Below are 19748 nucleotides of genomic sequence, written 5' to 3' on the forward strand. Positions count from 1 at the left end.
GCTTGGGACAAAAGCATCTGCTAAATAAGTAAATGCAAATGTGATGTGAACACTGATAATGTAACTTCGTTTGGAACAAATATTGTAGCGAGCTAGCCAGGAAGAACGCATAGCGAGGGAGAGAGAGAGAGATCTCCCATGTTTCCCATACACCGCACGACCCTGAGAGTGCCACTTGAATGCTGCTAAAACACACTGAAGTGTGCCACACCCATGTGCGCTTCAAGCTGCGTAATGGTTATAGACACACTAAGTAGTATTGCCGATAAATGTTAAATACTGTATGACTGTAATGTGTAATATAGGCGTAGAGAGCAGCAGGCTTTGCATCAGATTGGGCCTCGATCTATTATGGATTCACATTGCATACATCAGAGGTGCGTTCAAAACCAGCAAACGTTCAAGGCAAATACATTTTCTTTGTAGCCTACTTTTAAATGTTAAGGTTTTGTGTAAACATTCCAAATTGTTGGATTTAAACTGTAACCTTAATACAGTGTCTCTAGTTTGTTCGCTGAGAGCTACCTCCTCAGACGGTTTGTGTTTACAAACGTTCACAGTGAACTCAAAGCAAAGTTTGCATTGATCCGCATCGGACTAGAGCCCAAACTGGTCAAAAATCAGCTGCTCTCTTCTGTTAGTCATCACTGTGCTGGCCCAGATCAGTGGATTAAATCAGGGCAGTGGTTCTCAACCCTGCTCCGTGGCCTGATCCTTCTCCCCGTGTTCTGCGTATCTTCCATATGTCCTAGCTCTACATAGCCTACCTGACTGAACTCATAAGTGGCATTCATGACTAGCTGAACAGACCAGATTTAGTTAGCTAATCAAGATCTAGTTACTATAACGACTCTGTATTCAGGCTGGAAGACTGGCATATGCAGGAGATACGCTAGGTGAGCAGGGGGTCTTCAGAAGCAGGAACGACTTGAGGGAAAACTAGCGCTTGTGTCTGAATGACGAGACTGTGAGTAGGCTAGTTCTCTCATAATGCTTTGAGCACTGTGCTATTTTTTTGTCTATGCTGTTAGCGATAAATTACGTCTCCCTCGTGCCTGTTTTACGTGAGGTCTGATGGTCTTAGTTTAGCCCCACCTGTGTCTGTGTATGTGCTATCCCTGTGTATAAAACCTGCTCCCATTATCACACTTATACACTCTCACACTCTCGGCGTCGTGCAGTGAACAAAGCAGGAGAGTAGCATGGATTATGGCACATAGATTAAGTTTGAGATCTCTGTCTGCCTCCAATCCTCTGGGCTTGCATGCCTCAGAACATTGAGCTGATGCTTCGCTTGTTGTGCCTCCCTCTCTCTCTCTCTCTCTCCCTCTCTGTCTCTCTCTACTTCACAAAGCACAAGTGTAACATCTCGGTTTGAATTTTATTGCACCCCCTTTGTCAAGACAGATAGACAGACAGACAGACAGACAGACAGACAGAAAGACAAATAGAAAGAAACTAAGAAAACTCACGGGGTCTCCTGGTGAATCTGTAAAACAAGAGACACAGTTGCATTACATGCATTGTATGCAAAGCATAAAATGATAAATAAATAGAAATACAAATATAATAAATAGAACATGATTTAAAAGATCCCACAGTGAGTTTTGCACATGCAGAGCTGGTGTCTTTTTTAACTGTTTGTGATATACCCTGCTTTCTTGTCCCAGTTACTGCTTGAGAAAGAGCTGTTTGGTATTTAGTTTTCATTAAACCGTAAAGGGATGGTTCACCCCCAAAAATTGACTTGTCCTTGAATCTGTCTCTCTCTCTCTCTCTCTCTCTCTCTCTCTCTCGCTCTCTGTGTGCGTGTGTGTGTGTGTGTGTGTGTGTCTGTCTACGATGACTATGGAAGTGAAAACTCCATAGGGTAGTGCTGTGAGAGAGTAGTAGTGCCCATAACTGTCCAGTAGGGGTCAGTGTTAGACTGTTGTGCCCTCACATGAAGCAGTTACTTTGTGTTGGAAAAACTACAGACAACTTTTAAATCCACGTAGGTCTGGCTGTTATACCGACACTCAGTTTCTGTTGAAATTGACAAGAGACAAGCAGGAGACATTTCATACAGAATGAAAAATATTCCAACAAAAATAGTTTAAAATATAGTTTCACTGGGTTCTACAACCAAGAACCTTCTGGAGTGGTACTACTACTAATAATAATTATTATAACAGTCAAACAGTATATAAACTATATATATAACAGAGTTATATACATATAATGAAGTCACATGATGAAAATAAACAACAATGTGAAAAGATGGCATAGCATGTTGCTGTTGAGAGACTGCTCTTGCTTATAGTGTTGAGCTTCATTAACATACACTATCTATTCCATCTAAAGCTTGTTTATTTTACCTCGCTGTATTTTCATGGACCATGAACGATAACTGTACGTTATGTGAATGATTCATGTCGTATGTCAATGATCCACGAACGTCTTGAGAAATAATTGCAAACCTTTGCAGTATCATAACATAAGTATGTGGTTATAAGATAAACCCCAGCCAGGAAATCAAACTGCCTTCTAGCATACGTGCATGTGCTTCACACAGACCCCTGCAATTTCATGTTTAAAACATTTTAATATCAGAGTTCAACATAGTAATAAAATGTTAAGAGCACTGAGGTTTTGATAGGTGGCAATATTGCATATAATGCATTCTGGTTTGTAGTTTGGTTCTGAACCTTGCCGGCCTGTTCTTGCTACACAATTAAAGTAATAAGTAATTGCTTACCAAAATATATCATTATCCCAGAATGTATTTCTCCAAGTTCATACTTTGATACAGTGAAATTCAAATTATCATATGCAGACAAACTCTTCCAATGAAAGGCTAACTGATCTCTATAGTCTTGCATAGGTTCATATACTGTATGTGAAGGAGAATATGCCGATCCATAATATTTGCATGCTACAGAACACAAATGTAAGATGGGAGAAACATCAATAGATGATATCATTAGAGAAATGTAATTCAACTAATGCATTTGATTTAGGTAAAATTCCTTCTACACATTGCATATTGTGACCCAAAGAGTTTCTGCAATTGCAATTGTTGGTCCTTCAACAAATGTCTGAAATTTGGACTGATGTGCACTGGTTTGATCTTGGTAAAGTTGAACCCTACAACTACTCTGCTACTCTGAAACAGATCTGAGGTAGAGTCCGTGACAATAACAATCGGGTTTACAGAAAAGAACTCCAGACAGCTTTTAAGAGCAAGTTAACACCAGGAGCAAAGGATGAGACAAAGATGACTTTGTGGTCACCTTAGTGTCGTTCTAAATCTAATTGCATGCATATGTGTGTTAGGTATGTGCCGGGAACACGGTAAGCTACTCCAGAACAGATCTGGGCTAGATTCAGAGACAGTAACAGTCAGGTTTACAGAGGAGAACAGTGAGCTAGACTACCTGGGCAGATGGGGCAGCATTCTTGAGGTGGTATCACTGGATTGGCACAATCTACCGGGATGCATCTAATGTCCTGGCAAGAGACCACTCCCTTTTCGCATATGCACTGCTTGCATCGTTCTGGACGGAAATCCTCCCCGTCGGGGTAGATCTTGCCGTCATACTCACAGAAACTAGGGCCTTCTGTTACAGCTGACAAGAGAAAAGTAGGTGATCAGACATTTCATACAGAATGAAAAAAATTGTTTAAAAAACATTAAGTAGCTAGTAAGTCTCTGCCAACCACACAGATATATTGATTGGAACAGTTCTATATTATGTAATTTATATATAACAGAGGTATATAAATACAATTAAGTCACATGCTTGTTTTTTAGAACAAATAAACAAAAATGTGAAAAGATGGTACAGCATGTTGCTGCACTTGCTTATAGTGTTGAGCTTCATTAGCATACACTTTATCTGTGGTAAATTCTATCTAAAAAGCTTTATTTATAGCTTATTTTTCCTCGCTTTATTTTCAGGAATCATGAACATTAACTGTACGTCATGTTAATGATTCATGAACATCCTGAGAAATAATTGTAAATAGTTGCAGTATCATAGCACCACCACATGGTGGCAGTATATAGTTATAAAATAAACCTCAGCAAGAAAATTAAACCTCCTCTTGCATGTACTTCACACAGACTCCTGCAATTTCATGTTTAACATATTTGCCTTGCGAACACCAAGAACAGCACAGCTGCCACTGATGGAAGCTAGCTAGTTGTTGGTACTAGATATGGCAACGTCATGCTGTAAAAGCTTTTTGTACAATTATTTTTCTGGTTGCTATTGGGAACGACAGGCGTGTGTGTGTGTGTATGTCTGTCCATCGCATAACAGAAAACTATCAAAGTGAATTTAAAGATAATACAAAAACTAGTTAGGAACAAAAAAACAAATCTTAAAAAGCTCCCCAGCAAAACCCGTACAGCAAAACCTGCATACAGCAGCTTCCATTGCTGTATGTTATGGTGCTTTTGAAGATTAAAAACAACACCGACATCAATAGGCATAGTACCAGATACACCCTAAGTGTCTCAATGCAGGAGAGATAAGCTACTAGATCTACTCTAAGACTCTTAAGAACCTACAGTCCCGAATACGTCATCGCCCCTGAGTTCACTCTGCTGTAATCTCTGTAGTGCAGTATTAATCACACTCACCAATTTCCTTCTGACCATGAATCCTCACAGAGAGAATCGTGACGACGAGCAACAGCCCGAGCCAGGCATCCACAAAGCTAAACATGTTTAAATATTAGACATGTAAACTCATTGAGGACGAGGAGAATCCAGAGGGGTGTTTTTTTTCTTTCTCTTCTTTCTTCTCGTTGATGCTCCTGTCAGGCAGTAGTCATGTATGGGTCCACTCTACCTAACATCACCCTGGGCCCCACCCGCGCTGCCTGGCTGAAGAAGTGCCCGAAGCTTTTATATGACCTCGCCAGGCGATGCCGAGCGCCCAGGAGAGGAGGGTCCTCCTAGAAGGAGGAGCAGATGTGAGGTTTTTTTGGGGCAAGTCATTCCAGAATGGAATCATACCGTGCAGATCTAGAATTTACAGCAACTGCCTAATTCTAATTCCAAGTTTGCAGTGGTACTCCTCAGAAGGTGAGAAGAGCAGCGTGTCTGTGCACGGGTTGAGAAGGAGGGAGAGATGTGTGAGGGACCAAAGAGCTCCCGAGGTCCTGTCTGCTAGCGCATTTGATCACTTGTTTTACAGTTTGGCATGAACTGTACAGCACCTTCACTGAACAGCACTTTTGTGTGCAGGAAAATTTATGTGAAGTCCAATCTTTACTTTTGTTTCTCACGTCTTTATGAAGGGATTCTTGAAGATGGTGTATTTTTTATCTCTGTGCTGTCTGTGTGTCTTTAAGACGGTGTATGCATTGTAAGGGTGTGTCACTGAAGTTAGCATATGTGCAGTATTAAAGCAGTTTTAGTATAATAGCAGTAGTATTATATTAGCACTTAACATATGTGGAGTGTCATAGTGGTTAGCATGTATGAAATGTAATATAAGTTAGTATGCATGCTGTCTTTTAGAAGTGCATACCTGCAGTGTCACAGTAGTTTGCATGACGTAGCAGGTGGTGGCACATGCAATATAATAGGTTCTTACCACTTGTTGCCAGAAGATATTATATTCTCCACCAATCAAATCCCTCTTTGGAGTTTGACCCGCCCCCATAGACATCTTCCAATCAAAGCCTTCGAGGGTGGTGCAGCATTATTGAGTTTGACTCTCTCCTACTCCTCCCTTCCTCCAATCAAATCCCTCTGTGGAGTTTGACCCGCCCCCATAGATACCTTCCAAGCACCAATCAAAGCCTTCGCAGGTGGTGGAGCATTATTGAGTTTGACTCTTTCCTACTCCTCCAATCAAATCCCTCTGTGGAGTTTGACCCGCCCCCATATACACCTTCCAATCAAAGCCTTTGCAGGGGGTGGAGCATTATTGAGTTTGACGCTCTCCTACTCTTCCCTTCCTCCAATCAAATCCCTCTGTGGAGTTTGACCCGCCCCATATACACCTTCCAATCAAAGCCTTTGCAGGGGGTGGAGCACTCCTACTCTTCCCTACCCCTCCTCCAATCAAATCCTTCTGTGGAGTTGGATCCTCTCACATGTTGTTCCAATCAAAACCATTCGCGATGACGTGCTGTGGACTTTGACCTTCCATTCACCTTCCCCAGGTGTGATAACAGTGGACACTCAATTGTATGAAGAAGAAAAAAATGGAAATCCATGCGGAAACCATCGAAACTTTTACATAAAAAAATAAGGACTTAAAGGTCCACGAATCTAATCCCATACGGATTTTCTCAAATGAGAGAATCGTTCCTCGCGGTCCTCCAGCTGTCCGTTCAGTGTTTGCACAAAAAAAAAACTGGCTCCTGGCTCTGTAAATGGGAAATAAACACAGTGGCTTGGACCCAGCCATAAACAATCTCAGCCAATCAACACAGTGCTTCAGGAACAAGGAAGGGAGGGGGTGTAAATATGATTTGGCTGTTGAGCTCAAATATCAACAACCTTTAGCAAACTCTAAACAGAGTCACAGACACTTTATTACTTATTTATTACTTTATTTATTAATTTATTACTTGACTATTCTTGTGCAACACCATATATTGTATTCCCCTTGAAAGTGAGGACTTGAAGAGTTTGGCCAAAAAAGTGCTTTGTTTAAACTCAGAGAGAGAGACAGTATCTCAGAGAGAGAGAGAGAGACAATATCTCAGACAGAGAAACAGTATCTCAGAGAGAGAGAGACAGTATCTCAGAGAGAGACAGAGAGAGAGAGACAGTTTCTGAGAGAGAGAGAGAGAGAGAGAGAGAGAGAGAGAGAGTATTTATGTCCAGATCCAGTGTTAGCACCTGTATTTATGTCTTAAGGTGGCAATACCTGAACAGGTAGGACTCCACCTACTGGTGAGGTACATTAGAAGCATACACATGATTAATATGTATGTATGTATGTATGTATGTATGTATGTATGTATGTATTGTGGCATTACGAGGGGCCAGCTGGTGGATGGGTGTGGCATTCCCCTGGAGGATTGGCTGCCACGTCACAAAATGGCCACCATGCTACAAACTACCTCCTATCTATCTCCCAGAATGCAGCAGGACCCACCCAGGTGTGGGTGCTTAAGGCACCTACTTGAAGCAGCTCTTAAGAGTGTCGGTTCATGTTGTGCGAGAGCACCTGGAGCACCTGGAGCACGTGAAGCACGTGAAGAAGGGACGGAGACCGAACGCTCAGAAGGAGCAAGAGAGTCTGAGCCATGACCGGAAGGGGGAAGGATAGACCTCAAGGCTGGAAGGAGCTGGACAGACCAACTGGGAACCGACAAGCTGGAATGTAACCAGAAGTTTGAGAATTGTTTAACCCTGAATGAAGAGGGGAAAAGGGACATTTTGTGTTCGTGTTTGAAGTCAATTAAAAACCTTCTTTTTAACCTCCCATATTGACTGTTAAACTGCACTGCCCCACCCTTAAACCTGTTACAGTATGAACGTATGCATGTATATATAAGTGTGTTTGTATGTGTGTATATGTATGTGTGCGTGACTGTGTGTGTGTGTGTGTGTGTGTGTGTGTGTGTGTGTGTGTGTGTGTGTGTGTGTGTGTGTGTGTGTGTGTGTGTGTGTGTGTGTAGACTCCCACTTTGCTGCCACTTCTCTTGTTCTCTTCCTCATTGTTGCTGTGGAATGTTGTCGGCCCTCCGTGTGTGTGTGTGTGTGTGTGTGTGTGTGTGTGTGTGTGTGTGTGTGTGGTTATGTGTGTGTTTTTATGGAGGTTGCATTAGTAGCGTGTCGATACGGGAGAGGGAGAGAGAGAGAGTACACGTACACATGTCCTCACTGTCAGGCAACTCAAGACTTGGCAACCAAATTATTTAAATGCTTCTTGTATCACACATATTTCCAAATGTTTTCTGTAAATTGTACTGTTTTTTTTTTCTCTTAAAAGGGATTAACTTGTGCTCTTCCACATCATCGTTTTATGTGTTTTATTAATAATCGAAAGGAATGTTTACTTTGAAATATTACAACTGCTCACTTCAAGTGCAGTTCCATCCCACGGCCTCTTGTTGGCGCCACTTCACCAGAGTTGTCTCACTGAACAGCTTGTATGTAACACTCTGTTTGGCCACGTGGTTCCAAGCACTCTGTGTGATGAGATCAGACTTTATGAAACCGCCTCGAAAGCCTGTAAGAGCTGACGGGACACAGCTGACTTTACTCTCCAAAACACGCCCACATCTTCACAAAAGCACCAATCACCTTCACCGTTTCCTTCTTGTCTGCACTGCTACTTGGAAGGTGCTGATTGGCTACTGGGAACTCCCCCTTAACAAGGTGCTGATTGGCTTGGACACAAAATGTGTTTTTTGGCCTGTGTGTTACACTTATCAGAAGATGCTTGTGTGACCTGCATTGTGTAGACAGTACAGTCCTGCACCGGTCTTGAATTCACAACCACAGACATGGGAGGCGGGCATGCTAGCAAAGAGGCTAAAACCCATGGGTGCTAGCATCTGTCGCTAGCACGTCTTTTGAGGTGTCAGGGTGTGAGGTTTACTCACTGCACTACTCTGTACCCGCTGGTTACCATTACACAAAGTAACACACACACACACAGACACAGACACAGACGCACGCACACACACACACACACACACACACACACACAGACACGTACAAGCTTAGACCTGTGATACTTTCCAAAAATGTGCGATTTCACAGAAAAATGATGGTGTAATTCTTACGCCATAAGCACACTTGTCTAAACCCCTAGTGGATAAGAAACCTCATTGGTCCAGAGTGTCTGTTGTCCTCTGTCCTTAGTTTTCCTCAGCAATCGCCAGTGAAAGTGTGTGTATAAATGTGATTCATCCAGCTAAAGGTCATAGGTCATGAATATCTCACATCAGCCACATGCCAGAGACAACCTCCCAGACAGACCCCTGGTGAGATGAGATGAGCCCGCCCCATAGTAACTATCTGCGGTGATTGGGTTAGATGAGCCCGCCCCATAGTACCTCTCTGCAGTGATTGGGTTAGATGATCCCGCCCCATAGTACCTCTCTGCAGTGATTGGGTTAGATGAGCCCGCCCCATAGTACCTCTCTGCAGTGATTGGGTTAGATGAGCCCGCCCCATAGTACCTCTCTGCAGTGATTGGGTTAGATGAGCCCGCCCCATAGTACCTCTCTGCAGTGATTGGGTTAGATGAGCCCGCCCCATAGTACCTCTCTGCAGTGATTGGGTGAGATGAGCCCGCCCCATAGTAACTATCTGCAGTGATTGGGTCAGATGAGCCCGCCCCATAGTACCTCTCTGCAGTGATTGGGTTAGATGAGCCCGCCCCATAGTACCTCTCTGCAGTGATTGGGTTAGATGAGCCCGCCCCATAGTACCTCTCTGCAGTGATTGGGTTAGATGAGCCGGCCCCATAGTACCTCTCTGCAGTGATTGGGTTAGATGAGCCTGCCCCATAGTACCTCTCTGCAGTGATTGGGTTAGATGAGCCCGCCCCATAGTAACTCTCTGCAAGGATTGGGTTTTTGCCTGTTTTGTGAAGAGACCACAATTAAATTATAAAGTATACAGTGCCACTAACAATTGACATGGTCTCAAGTTGCTTAACATAAACCTTGACCCTATGTAGGGCAAGCATGTGGTGGACGGTGGCCAGCAAAAAACTCCGTATTAAAGCAGCAATACGGAGTTCTGTTCCAAAACTATACTATACCATATGCTATCAATATGAATTTGAGGATGGTACCAAAACTAGTTGCCTATAAAACCATACCTCAAAAAGTGTAAAAATTGTTGCATAGTGTTACTTTAAGGGTGGACCAGTGGAGAGCTAGAAAGAGGGGGCAGGAGAAAACAGAAGTGGAGAGATAGAAAGAGGGGGCAGGAGAAAACAGAAGTGGACGGAGAGAAAGAGGGGGCAGGAGAAAACAGAAGTGGAGAGATAGAAAGAGGGGGCAGGAGAAAACAGAAGTGGAGAGATAGAAAGAGGGGGCAGGAGAAAACAGAAGTGGACGGAGAGAAAAGGACAGAAGCAAGAGCGCTGCCTCAGCCCAGACCCGGGGATTCACCCCATGTACCTCCACACCTGTAGGGGGCGCTGTGCGGAACTGGTGCACATCCGCAGACGTGCTTGTGCCGTAGCTTGTCATTCAGCAGGCTTCATTCGAAACTGATGTAAATTGACCTGGTTATATTAGCTGTGTTTTATACTTTACTCGTGCCTCTGTGATGGTGCTGACAATAGGCTAACTGGTCAACAGATAAATGTGCAGCTACTAGGGTTATGTACAGCATGTGTAGTGGTATATTTTGCGTGAGCTGCAACAGATATTTTTTAATATTTCTAATTGTATTCAGACCTTTTGTTTGCATTATGGTTTCAACATACTATCTGTTGATTCATTTGGACACACAAGTGACATCTGTTTCCTCCTTTTCCTTGTTTTAAGCCTTGAAATGTTATATTATTATATTACAATATTATTTCCGAAGGCGACTTTAGTTTGTGTGAGTACAGCAAGGACAAAGTGCAACACATAACGTTCATTGTTCTTTATTTGTACAAAATGAAACACCCCATGTGCTAGTTTCTCCTGCATTTGACAAAACAACAAACAATAACAAGAAAAAATGAAATGCTAATAGGAATTTCTCGGTAACCTTGGTAACCTTTTATTTCAATATGATCTCTTAGGGCTTAAGATTTACAGTGTCCAGTGACAAAACATTTTCTTTCGCTCAGCTGACAAAAACACAAGTCATGGGTGACACGACAACTGAAAAAGGTCCACAAAAAAAAGGGGAATAGAAAAAGAAAGCTAAACTTAAATGCATCCAAATTTCTCCAAAAATTCTCCATTTCATGAGAAACACGCTGCTCCAACTTCCACACCGAATTCCTGATCTGGAGCACCAACGTCCATAGGAGCGATGTCAATGATAGGCAGGTGGGAGATTGTGCTCGTCTTGTAGTGGATGACGGTTTTACCCCATCTGCCAGTGTGTGACTGTGAGAAATCAGAAAAAGGAGGACGTCGGTTAAAATCACACCATAATTGTCTCTTGGCCCATTATATACAGTATATACCACTAAGCACACGCCAGCATAAGTGTATGGGGACATTTTGATACCCTGGACCTATAATCCACCAAGCCATAATCCTGACTTATTATTATGAATATTACGAGCCTTTATAGTATAGTATAGAGAAGGAGGGGTAGGGGGGGGGGTAGTAAGAGAGATGTATATAGTAGGATCAGGATATCAGATGTGTAAGGGAGACATAGAAGAGATACATGAGAGGAACAGGGAAGGTCAAAGAAGTGGACTGTTCCCTCACAAACACCCTATACAAGACTGACCGTGCATCCGTCCTCTGTGACCTTGTAGCGGAAGCGGCTGTTGCCCTCGGCTCTCAGGCTGATGTCGTTGGATCCCTGCAGCAGCAGGGCCTTCTTCAGGTTGCCGGAGGCCTGGTCCATGTAGGCGATGCTGTTCTTGCAGTGGTAGGTGACGCTCTGGTGGCCTCGCTTGGACAGCAGGCGGATGAAGTTCAGCTGGATGTTCACGCTTTCCGGATCTGAACCGTTCTCTCCATACTGGAACTAGAAACAGAGAGAGTCATGTGTGTGTGTGTGTGTGTGTGTGTGTGTGTGTGTGTGTGTGTGTGTGTTTCACAATATATTCTTATTTTGAAAAAGTCCTTCATAGTTACATTTGTAATAACATAGTTTCGTTTGAAGAGTATAGGGGCTAAAAGTGTTACAACAATAAAAACATGGTGCAGCTCAGCTCTGGCAGCTCATAAAGGAATTCAGATGTATTGAACACTGACAATTTAAACGTCCCACACGACCCCAGTCTCCTTTTCTTTACCTGGTAGCCCTCGGGCATGGACTCGCTGAACCAGACGTGCTTCTTGTCCTTGTTCTTGCTTGTGTACCAGTTCTTCTGAGGAATGCTGGCCTGGGATGGGTAGACGCAGGTCTCGCCACTCTCCATGTTGCAGAAGACCTTGATGGCATCAAGAGGAGAGCCCTGGTTGGGGTCGACCCAATAAGACCCTGTGCGGAGACACAAGGGGAAGCACTTAAACATGTGTCTGACAGGGTACTGTACTCTCTAATAATAATAATAATAATAACAATAATAATATTATCTGTTGTTTCAAATTATATGTATCTGTAAAGAAGGTGAGTGGGCCTGTGATATAGTATGAGTGTGTGTGTGTGTGTGTGTGTGGTATATGGTGTGTGTGTGTGTGTGTGTGTGTGTGTGTGTGTGTGTGTGTGTGTGTAGTATATGGTGTGTGGGTAAGAAGCTAACCGCTCTTCCACTCAGGCTGGTATCTGCGCAGCGTCCGGCATGTGAGAGCTGGGTTCTCCCGGGTCCCGGCAGGCCTTCGGATCTCCTGGATCTTCTGGCTCAGTGCATCCAAGCTGGTGTCAATCTCCACACTAAGCTTCGGACTGGCGTTGGGGTCGTTATTTTGGTAGCCTGTTGCCGGGCCCTGGCCTTTTCCCTTCCCTATTGGGAATGGGTCCACTATTAGGCCGTGGCCAGGGGGACCAGGAGGACCAGGACGCCCTGGTGTACCAGGAGGACCCTGGGCAAATCACAGTGATATGATCAATTAATAATAGCAATAGTTAATAATAATGTTATTATAAATGCAATGAAAATCATCATATTATTATTATTGTTAATATTATTATTATTATTATAATATTATTATAAAAAATTATAATTATTATTATAATAATAATGATAATAATAATAATTAGAAAGATTTACTATTATTACTGTTATTGTTAACTATTACTATTATTAACTGATTAACTACTACTAACAAAGTAACTACTGTGGCGTGGGCGAGATCGATTCCCAGGTGCCCATGTAAGTTGCTTTGGATAAAAACGTCCGCTAAATACCTTTACCTATTGTTGTTTTTATACATTACTAATTTACCCTGTAAGTTGCGAGTTTCCACAAATGTTTTGGAAGTCACTTTGGACAAAAGCATCTGCCAAATATTTTAAACTTAAACTCATGTGTTTCCAGGCTTATGGGGACTTACTGGGGGTCCTGTGTCTCCGTTTGGTCCCCTCCGTCCGGGTGGTCCTATGGGCCCGAGGGGGCCGTTCAGCCCGTCATTCCCATGGTTACCGTTGCTACCAGCGAGTCCCTGGGAGATAAGGAAAAGGAACAGGAACATACAGTTACTATTAGATACTTGGCATAGATACCAAAGATCCAATAGAGAAAGAAGAAACGATCCAGAATCCAATAACCACCATTCTATGAAATTTATTTTCATATGATTTTAGTTGATATTATTTTCATAAATAATACAATATTAGAATTTTGCACTAAATTATATTATTTTATATGATTTGGTGCAAAAAACGTTTGGATATGTCATATAGACCTTGTTCATTTTTGACTTGACTTGACTGATCAGAGAGGAATATGTATCATACTACATGTGATTAGGAGACCTCTCACACACACTAATGATTCAGAATGAAACAGAATACACAAACATTAACAAGGTTACAGTTACAACTATAAAAAGCACTGGTTCACTGGCTGTACCACAGATGGATAGGCCACAGATTAGGCCGGTTCTAGTGCTCATTTGGCAGATCCTGGCACTGGATAGGTTCCTTACCTGTGGTCCGGTCAGGCCATCCACTCCAGTCAGTCCTGGTTCTCCAGGAGTACCCTGAGAGACAGGATCACAAGCACAACAGGCAGATTCAGTGAGAGCCTGTACAAAGTAAGTAAGTAATAATAATAATACATCTAATTTAGAGCGTTTTAAAGACGCATCCGGATGGACGGATAGATAGATAGATAGATAGATAGATAGATGGATGGATGGATAGATAGATAGATAGATAGATAGATAGATAGATAGATAGATAGATAGATGGATAGATGAAGGAAAGAAACCTGGCACTTACCGGCAGACCCATCATCCCAAACAGTCCATTGAATCCTTTGTGTCCGTTGATGCCCATCTCTCCCGGTTCTCCACTTTCCCCTTTATCGCCCGGCAGACCAGCGGGACCCTGCGGACAGAGTAACCTCAGGACCAGTGTTCTTCTATAGTTCTAAAGTTCTAAAGTACCATAGAAAAGGTTATGTTGTGTCTGATGTCGGAGGTCTGGAATCGGTAACGTACTATGAGTCCAAGGGGTCCTGGTTGACCGGGAATCCCATCTTCCCCTGCTGGACCCTACAGACGAATCAAACAGATCAGAGACTTCACCACAACGCCAACACAGCGACTATTACTGGAGAATCAGCTGACCCAATCATATTCTCAGCATTAGAAAGTAGAGCATAGACATGCATTTGCTGGATGTGTCTGTGTTTTTCTGCACCTGCATTAGTCTTGCACTTCCGCTAACCTTTAAGAGGCTCTTGAAGACCCAACTCTTCTCCTTTCCGAACTTGCACTTCCTCTCTCTTCCTCTTCCTTCCTCTACCTCTTGTTATCTATCCTCTAATGCTATCTCCTCTAACTAGCACTTAACTTGCACTTACAGTAGTTACATTCCTGCACTTTTTATTCCTTATGTAAAGTAGTATTTATTCTTACACTAGGTCTCTATTGCTCGTAGCTTGATTGTTTTCTCTTTTCTCCTTTCTCTGTCGTTTTGAATAAAAGTCTGCTAAATGACTAAATGTAAATGTAAATGTAAATGTAAGCTCTACACTTGCATTGTAGTCCTCAAGAAATACAAATGTAGTCCCCTGTATTAATGACACATGCATTTGTGGAAATAACAATGAGAGCTGACTTGAAGCTGAATTGACTTGAAATCCGTTTGCTTAGTTGGTGGTCACTTACTGTAGTCCCACGATCTCCTTGTTTGCCCTCTTGTCCCAGAGGTCCTTGGGGACCCGGGCCCCCAGGTATACCAAGACCACCAGGCTCTCCCGGCTCTCCTCGATCCCCCTATCGTGGGCAAAACATTTTGAAAGACTAGTACAAACCATGTGAAAATATCATAGAAGAAGAAGACATATAAAAAAACGCCACAGGAAATTGATATGAGAGAGCATAGAACACAGCAACGGAACACAGCAACAGAACACAATGTAACATAATGGAGGTGCAAACAAGCTTCCTCCCCAGCGACTCTCTGTGACTCACAGAATTCCACGGTCGCCTTCGACAGCCACATCACTTGCTGTGGTTGTTGGCTTTGAAGGTGCAGTCTTAAAGCCTAACTAAATCCTAAATCCATTATCCTTAAACATAATGGAGGGGCAGCCAAGCATTCAGTCCAGCTTACCCTGGCTCCGGGTTGACCATTTGGTCCTTGTGAGCCTTGGTCACCTGGAGTTCCCTATGTTTGGGGAGAGAAATAGTACGTATCAACACATTCAGACAACAACAGGATTTTGGTTCATGTTTTTTTTTTTTAAAGAGCTGAATATGTGTTAATCTAAAGTACCAAAATGTCCAGGACCACCTGAGGATCTGCATCTGCACATGAATTTTATGTGAAAAAAGGTGGGTCTCCTCACCTCCTTGCCTGGTTCACCTCCGAGGCCAGGGAAGCCATTGGGTCCCCGAGGCCCAGAAGGTCCTCTCTCCCCTGGGCCCCCTTTCGGTCCAACTCCCCCTGGTCCTCCCTGTCAGGGAGCGTGAGATTTAATGTGTTCATATTTCAACTCAACAGCCAGTCAAATTAAAATCATATCAGTTTACATCTCCCTCCACTCCCTACTCCTGCAGCAATGTAAAGCTAGTGTGCTACAGGCTAGCTGGCTAACAGTGAGTTTGAACTGAAATTGTTTATGGCTCCGCCTGTGCCACTATGTCTATTTCCCATTTACAGAGCTGTTGGCTTTGAAGGTGCAGTCGTAAATACTGCCAAAAGGTTTTTGATACTTTTAAGAGTCCAAAACAGACAAAACAGGCCAGTGGAGTGTATCTAAAAAGGACAAACTCACAGGTGGTCCAGCCTCGCCAGGATTACCAGGGATACCTCTTGGGCCAGATTCACCAACGCCTCCATGACCTCCTGTTATTCCAGAAGGCCCCATGGAACCTGGGGAACCCTGTAAGAAAGAGGAGAAGTCTGTCATTTACAGATAGATGGATGGATGTGTGGTGTGATAAAGGGATGGAAGGATGGATGTGTGGTGTGATAAGGGGATGAAAGGATGTGTGGTGTGATAAAGGGATGAAAGGATGGATGTGTGGTGTGATAAGGGGATGAAAGGATGTGTGGTGTGATAAAGGGATGAAAGGATGTGTGGATGGATGTGTGGTGTGATAAAGGGATGGATAGATGGAAGGATGGATGGATGTGTGGTGTGATAAAGGGATGGAAGAAGGGATAGGTAAAAGCCGATAGAGTAACTGACAGAAAGATTGACAGACAGACAGACAGATAGATAAATAGAGATAAATAGTTACATAAATTGATTGAATGGCTGATTTATTGATTGGTTGGTTGAGGAGCGAGGGACATGATATATAGAATAAATATAGCTTGTGTGAGTGTGAATGTGCTAATGCATACTGTTAAGTAGCATGTTATGACCTAACGGTACAATGTGTACGTAATTGTTATGATGTAACCAGGGTACTGCAATAGGAAGTATTACCAAGTGTTTGTATAAGGGATACGGAAGGGATTACGGAAGGGATTACGGAACTCACCGCTGGACCCTCTTTACCGTGATCTCCAGCTGGTCCCGGTGGGCCCGCCAGGCCAGGATCACCGCTTGAGCCCGGACCACCAGGAGGCCCACGGTTCCCACGGTAACCTATTGGACCCAGTTTCCCAGCAGGCCCTGGGCCACCCTCTGGTCCATCCTCTCCCTACATGGAGAAGACGCAATGGGGAATTTTTTTTATAAACAACAGACAAACATGACACGACCCAACAGAACACATTCATTTTAAAAGGTTAATAAATATAATAATAATAATAATAATAATAAATAATAATAAATATAAGGGATAACTAACAGTAGCGCCAGCTGGTCCCACAGCGCCCAGATGTCCAGGCGCTCCTGATGGGCCCTAGAAAGACACACATCAATGAGACATTACACACTAGACATGAGACATTACAAACTAGACATGAGCCATCACACACTAGACATGAGCCATCACACACTAGACATGAGACATTACAAACTAGACATGAGACATTACAAACTAGACATGAGCCATCACACACTAGACATGAGACATTACAAACTAGACATGAGCCATCACACACTAGACATGAGCCATCACACACTAGACATGAGACATTACAAACTAGACATGAGCCATCACACACTAGACATGAGCCATCACACACTAGACATGAGACATTACAAACTAGACATGAGACATTCGACACCCTCACAGTAAACACAAGCAACACACACGCACACAAACACACACATGCACACATGTGGGAGAGGAAACACATAAAAAAAACTTCAATTATATCACAGTGATGTGAAAGTGCATCAATTAGTGATGGCTGACAGACAGGGAAATTAACAATGGGTAAAATCAAATAATCATAAAAAAAAAAAAAAAAAGGGAGTGTAGTTATACTTGTCTGTAATACAGAGTATTTTACTAACCGGGATGTTTCAGACATACAGTAAGTGCTTCTTCAGAAGCTGTTTTCAGTGTTTGAGGTTGAACTGGCTGAGCATAGATGTTTAGTGGGTGAACCGTCCAATATCCAGTCCAATAGGACTGGATAGGTTCAGATAACTTTTTGCCTTTGGTTTCTTAACATCCCTCAGAACCTTTGAGGTATAGAGGTCTGTTGTGACACCTGTTGGTAATCCACAAATACGACTTTCATCCAACAGTTCTACTACAACCTAATTGATTTGAAGACAACAGACTGTGATTTGTTTTGTTTATTTCAATATTGTTTATTCCTTCTCCAGCCAGAGTGTTTGGCGTTAAGCGTTGCTAGGGCAATGAATACTGCCGTTCAGCTCCCTCTCCCTTCTGAAGAATGAATGGAATGTTGATGCCATTAAAATATAGTTTGAATTGTATCAAATGCAGAGTGAATTATAGCTGTGAAGAGTGGGGATATCCCCACTCATGGAATGCCTGTTGTCCAATCAGAAATCAATAAATAGTCTGACCAGTCTCTTGCACCGTGTGTTGTGGGAGGACGTGGGCCTGATGTGGGGAGGTCTTCTCACCTGATTGCCTGGAGCACCTGAAGGGCCTCTTTGTCCAGCTTGACCATGAGGACCCTAAGAGGGTACGTAGAACAGAATCAAGTAAGAAAACACACACACACACACACACACACACACACACCTCAGGGAGATGAGATGACAAGATGCTACACACTGTGACAGGACACTCAACAACACACCAAGCTAACTTCACAGATCACACAACCTTAGAGAGAACACACCAAGCAAACTTCACAGGTCACACAACCTTATAGAGAACACACCAAGCTAACTTCACAGGTCACACAACCTTAGAGAGAACACACCGAGCTAACTTCACAGGTCACACAACCTTAGAGAGAACACACCAAGCTAACTTCACAGGTCACACAGCACTCAGTGGCTTATTCTATTACATATTCATATTACTGGGCATGGTGTGTTTTGGGGTCTTCACTAAACTCACCGTAACTGTTTTTTAGTTCCCTTACCTGACGGCCAACGCCTCCTTTGACACCTGTAGGTCCAGAAGGTCCACGATCGCCCTTTCGTCCTAAGTCGCCGTTCGCACCTATCCCACCAAGTAGACCATTGTTTCCCTGCAGAAAAAAAAGAGTGATAGAGGAGCAAAGAGAGAGAAAGCGAGAGAGATCAAGGGACAGAGATTTAGAAAGAGACAGACAGACAGACAGACAGACAGACAGACAGACAGACAGACAGACAGACAGACAGACAGACAGACAGACAGACAGACAGACAGACAGACAGACAGACATACAGACAGACAGACAGGCAAACAGACAGACAGGCAAGCAGACAGAGACAGGGATTCGATTTAATCTTTTCAGTAAACACTCCACGCTGTAATCATAGAATGAGAAGGAGTAGGCGGGCTGTGAGCGTCATTCTTTCATGTACAGTACTTACTCCTCTGCCTTCTTTGACGTTTATTGTCATGGATAATACATGGCCCATCAAGGCATCTTATGTGTTTGATTGTATTGTGTATTGTGTATTGTTATAGAACAATGGAAAATAGAACAGAATGAGTCGTAGATGCCCCCTTACATTTGCTCCCCATTTTATGTTTCACATAACATTTCTGGGAATAGGAAATCTTTTTTCAAAGATTAAAAAGATTACTGGATCACAACTTTGCGACATTTGTATTTGGTTATTTACCATGTGTCACTTCAGAAAAAAGAGAGAGAGAGAGAGAGAGAGAAGAGTAGAGTAAGGGACAGAGATGGAGACAGAGAGACAGACAGAGACATTCTAGAACCAGAACCCTTGTAACTCCTAGCAACGGAACTCATCCCCACAGGATCCCTGACTGCTCTCTTCCAAAGATCTCTCATGAAGGAGCAGACGCATTGATTCTTACTGGAGTTCCATGCATTCCAGGAGGACCAGGAGGACCGGAATCTCCCTGCTGACCCTATAGAAACGAAGTTGTAATAACACATCAGAGAGCTGTAACAGATGTGTAATACAGGTGTTATAAACCATCAACAACTACTTGACATAGAGTGTTGCATACACTTGACTGTGATC

The 19748-nt window shown here is 43.1% G+C and overlaps 2 protein-coding genes and 1 long non-coding RNA gene across 3 annotated transcripts in view; 1 reads left to right on the forward strand and 2 right to left on the reverse strand.

Moving 5' to 3' along the window:
• The window catches only part of LOC105894028 (collagen alpha-1(II) chain-like), a 43798-nt gene extending 38638 nt beyond the window's left edge, over positions 1–5160 (reverse strand). Inside the window, exons 1-3 of the mRNA XM_031560671.2 lie at positions 4628–5160; positions 3417–3608; positions 1473–1489 (exon numbers count right to left, since the gene is read on the reverse strand). Of these exons, the coding sequence (XP_031416531.1) occupies positions 1473–1489; positions 3417–3608; positions 4628–4712 (294 nt within the window). The 5' untranslated portion in view covers positions 4713–5160. The remainder of the gene's footprint in view (positions 1–1472; positions 1490–3416; positions 3609–4627) is intronic.
• Positions 236–7436, forward strand: LOC116218594. Its single transcript, XR_004162943.1, has 2 exons — positions 236–967; positions 7090–7436. It is a non-coding gene; the product is annotated as an uncharacterized LOC116218594 (long non-coding RNA).
• A 3119-nt stretch (positions 7437–10555) lies between these two features.
• LOC105894029 (collagen alpha-1(II) chain-like) overlaps positions 10556–19748 on the reverse strand; it is a 30460-nt gene continuing 21267 nt past the window's right edge. Inside the window, exons 32-48 of the mRNA XM_031560685.2 lie at positions 19579–19632; positions 18686–18793; positions 18216–18269; positions 17017–17070; positions 16705–16866; positions 15990–16097; positions 15561–15668; positions 15326–15379; positions 14878–14985; positions 14206–14259; positions 13985–14092; positions 13690–13743; positions 13096–13203; positions 12345–12624; positions 11895–12082; positions 11381–11623; positions 10556–11025 (exon numbers count right to left, since the gene is read on the reverse strand). Coding sequence (XP_031416545.1) covers positions 10879–11025; positions 11381–11623; positions 11895–12082; positions 12345–12624; positions 13096–13203; positions 13690–13743; positions 13985–14092; positions 14206–14259; positions 14878–14985; positions 15326–15379; positions 15561–15668; positions 15990–16097; positions 16705–16866; positions 17017–17070; positions 18216–18269; positions 18686–18793; positions 19579–19632 — 1992 coding nt within the window. The 3' untranslated portion in view covers positions 10556–10878. The remainder of the gene's footprint in view (positions 11026–11380; positions 11624–11894; positions 12083–12344; positions 12625–13095; positions 13204–13689; positions 13744–13984; positions 14093–14205; positions 14260–14877; positions 14986–15325; positions 15380–15560; positions 15669–15989; positions 16098–16704; positions 16867–17016; positions 17071–18215; positions 18270–18685; positions 18794–19578; positions 19633–19748) is intronic.

This window comes from Clupea harengus, chromosome 23 (genome assembly GCF_900700415.2).
Source record: "Clupea harengus chromosome 23, Ch_v2.0.2, whole genome shotgun sequence".
Lineage (NCBI taxonomy): Eukaryota > Metazoa > Chordata > Actinopteri > Clupeiformes > Clupeidae > Clupea > Clupea harengus.